Source organism: Triticum dicoccoides, chromosome 4B (genome assembly GCF_002162155.2).
Source record: "Triticum dicoccoides isolate Atlit2015 ecotype Zavitan chromosome 4B, WEW_v2.0, whole genome shotgun sequence".
NCBI lineage: Eukaryota > Viridiplantae > Streptophyta > Magnoliopsida > Poales > Poaceae > Triticum > Triticum dicoccoides.
The window spans coordinates 57,320,113-57,323,760 of NC_041387.1; the positions used below are offsets into that span (position 1 = coordinate 57,320,113).

Here is a 3,648-nt window from a genome sequence, read left to right on the forward strand (position 1 = left end):
CGCGAGCGGAGAGCAAGACGTGAGGTAGGCCATGCGCGGGCGGAGGAGGACGAGCTGCAGGACTTGTGTGGACGAGAGAAAGCGGTGCCGGTCTGCTAGAGTGACTGGATAAGGATGCGGTGCTGTCCGTGACAGATGGTGGGCAGGGGCATCTGCTCGTTTTATGTGCTTGCGCGAGTACAGCGGTGCTATCAGTGACGGATGGTGGGCAGGGGCATCTGCTCGTTTTATGTGCTTGCGCGAGTACAACGGTGTGACCGGCCGAAAGTTCGGCCGGCGCACCGCACGCAAACGTTTCCAAAAAAAAACTAGAACAAAAGAAAAAGATCACAAATGGAGTGGACATCAAATTAGATGTGACATAACTATGACATATCTAGATGTGTTCTAGACAGACTTTTACAATAACTTTGACTTTCTCAAATATTCCACGCGATTTGGGAATCACGTTACGGCTGATCATTAGCTCCATCAGATTAGTTGGAGCGGTCCATGATTAAGTTTTGAAACGTGTTACTAATTATTCCGCCAGCCGCATGATTGATCAATCCATGCCAGAAACTAGTGAACATACACTGAAACCAGCTTTTGTCTAGTTTAACTGTCGAGTAGCTAGGACTTTTTCTTCACGATTCCACGTGATTTGGGAATCCAATGGCTGCTTAGGATAACTAAGACGAACGGCTCCATAATTAATAAGTCTTGGTGACGTATGTTGAGTAATCCGCCGGTTGTATGATTAAGTTACATGCCTGAGATTATTATTTATTTTGGTGAGGAATCAGGGGGGAGATCAAACATCATATTCCCACTTCATCGTTTTTTGACGTGATGTATAGTTTCGTCCAAACTCTGTAATTCCACCAAATTAACCTTTTCTTTGCCGTTGTTTGAACAAGACTTTGGAATGGTGTTGAATCAATGGTGACCGTGTTGACAAATAACTACTAGTACGGAGTAGATGAGATTCACATAGCGCTGTGGTCTCGAATGAAGCTCTTTCAGATCTGGGTGCGGAGGCTGCCCGGGTCTTTTTCCGGTGGTGCCATGGTGGCAGCGGGGATCGACAATGGACGGCAACAATTAGGTTGGACATCTTGCCCTTCGACCTCGTACTCATTAAAATGTGTTTGTTTAACGGACATTTGTGGTGATTCCTCTGAAGGGAAAAACTAGACGAGATTCATCATTGTCCTTCCAATATGCACAAATGCAAGTAAGAAGAAAAAGCTCTTTCTTTGATCAATTCTTCCAGCACGTATACACAAACTAATTAAAGAATGGTCGCAAAACTATTCTCATCCAAGAGATCTCTCCACAGAAGAGCCCGCCCTCGTTGCTGGGAGCCTCATACGACCTCGTAGATGACGACCTGCGCGGTGTCGAAGCCGAACCGCGGCTGGACGCCGGCGCCGAGAGCTCCCGAGGCGGCGAAGGGCCGGAAGGCAGCAGCCACGTCCTCGCCGCCGTCGAAGCCGGCGGCCCTCCGGTCCGTCGTGCCGGCCTCGGCGGCGCCCGACGTGGAGGCGGACTGCGGCGGCTTGTAGTACATGCGCGCGGTCTGCGGGCAGTGGGAGTGGAACCTGGCCGCGATGCGCACGCCCATGTCCAGCATCTCCGCGTACTTGGCCATCTCGATGTGTTCCGCCGCCGCGGAACAAGGAGGAGCGGAGCGAGGAGCAGTTGGTACGGGGATGCGTGTTGCGTGTGCTTGGGATGGCACGGGAGAGACGGAGGGACCGGCGCGGAGGTTAAATACTGGGCGAGGAGGCAGCTGGGAAACGAGAGGCTCGTGGCTTTCGCGGTGGCTTCTGCGGTGCCGTTGCGGGTGGGAAGTTGACGCAAACGTGCCCCCTTGCTTCCGGGCTGGGTCTGCGGGGGAAGAAAAATAACGGTGCATGTGCTTTTGACCTGGGCGTGGGCGATTAATCACGACGACCACGTAAAAGGGGGCGTGGTCGGGACGCACTCAGCTGTCAGCCAGTGTTTTTCACTTTTTCTAGATCAAGCTGTGACGACTAGTGGGGCTTGAGATGCACGCACCCACCGCTGGAAGCGGTGTGGACTGAGCTGGCGGACGCGCGCGACCGTTTCTGCGGTAAGTTGGCGTATGCGTTCGCCTCATTCCAAGCCAAGAGTTATATCCTTTTGAGTTTTTAAATAACTCTTCCAAGCCAACAATGAGTATATTTGTTGGATAGTTGTTTGTCCAACTATCATAACATGGTTTGCAAAAGTTAAAACGGATATTCAAAGGTTTTATTTCCTTCTGAAAATCAAAGCAACTCACACTATATATTACTTATTTATTAGTTAACTAGCAAAAGAGTTCGTGCGTTGCAACGGGAGAGAAAACATAACACACACTCTTAACCCAACAACCATCACCCAAGACCACAATAGGTCCATCTCCTTTATTTTGCGAGGCATCATATTTGTGTTGCCGCTTATCCTTCTTCTCACCCTCACCGGCGATGGCCTTGGTGTTCACACAAAACAAAAAAAGTGTTTGAATATGTTTAATCCTAAGGCGTCTCTCTCTCCCTCTCTCCTCCCTCTCCCTCCCTCCCTCTATCTCTCTCTCCTCCCTCTCCCTCCCTCCCTCCCTCCCTCTCTCTCTCTCTCTCTCTCTCTCTCTCTCTCTCTCTCTCTCTCGATGAGAAATCTGTTATTTTCCCCTGCGACATTTTTCAGAGGTTTGCATGTGTAGTTATCGATATTTTTTTCCCTATATTGTTATAGTGGGGTGTTTATTTGCAATCTGGATCGCCGCCGGTACGAAAGGAAAACGGATCTTACGCTATAAATTATAAGTTTGCTCCCAAAATGATATTTTAGAAATATTTAACAGGTAAAATTAACATCATATTTAGATTCCACATATTTTTCTAATAAAATTTCATATATAATATGTTAAAATCTAAATTACGGTTTAAAAGATACGGATAATTTAGAAAATCATTTATTTGACTTAAATTATATTCCAAAATAATATTTAAAAATACTTAACAGGTGAAAATAATCTCATATTCATATTCTACATATTTTTCTAATCAAATTTCAGATATAACATGTTCAAATCGGAGTTACGGTTTAAAAGATATGGATGATTTAAAAAATATTGTTTGACTTAAATATGATCCACGGATGAATTACCTAAAACATCAGGGGGGATTTCAAAAAATGTAAAATAACGGTTCGGTGTGAATTAAATCTGGACTGCGGGTTGATTTCAACAAAACACATGGACTTTTGTGTAAAATATGAAAAAATAATTCGTTTTAACTTAAAATAGGACTGCGGGTTGAATTCTCTGAAATAGAGGGAGTTTCCTGAAAAATGCCATGACGGACGAAAGAAACCGAATTTGCTTTATTATTAGGTAAAGATTAATGTTCCAAAATTTTGGAAAAATTGTGATGTTACAACAATGTTCTTTGGTGGTGGTTTTCTATTTTAGGACTCAACTGCAAATCTAACGTCCCCTCGCAAAAAAAAATCATAGCAAATCGAATGCTTTTTATGACAATTTATATTTGACGAGGATGCTAAGTTTAGTTGGGAAGCATTGTAAATTCGCCTCAGTTTAGTTTTTGCCAGTAAATTGTCATACTTGCAAACTAAATATAATGTGTCATCCTTGCACCA

At 45.0% G+C, this 3,648-nt stretch overlaps 1 protein-coding gene across 1 annotated transcript; it reads right to left on the bottom strand.

The window, feature by feature from the left end:
• Nucleotides 1-1,217: 1,217 nt before the first annotated feature.
• LOC119293332 lies at nt 1,218-1,742 on the bottom strand. Its single transcript, XM_037571838.1, has one exon. The coding sequence runs from the start codon at nt 1,631-1,633 to the stop codon at nt 1,349-1,351; it is 285 nt and encodes a 94-aa protein (XP_037427735.1). The 5' UTR covers nt 1,634-1,742; the 3' UTR covers nt 1,218-1,348.
• Nucleotides 1,743-3,648: the final 1,906 nt, after the last annotated feature.

Excerpts from the sequence above, each read along its gene's own strand:
- LOC119293332 (XM_037571838.1), bottom strand. The coding sequence starts at position 1,633 with ATGGCCAAGTACGCGGAGATGCTGGACATGGGCGTGCGCATCGCGGCC.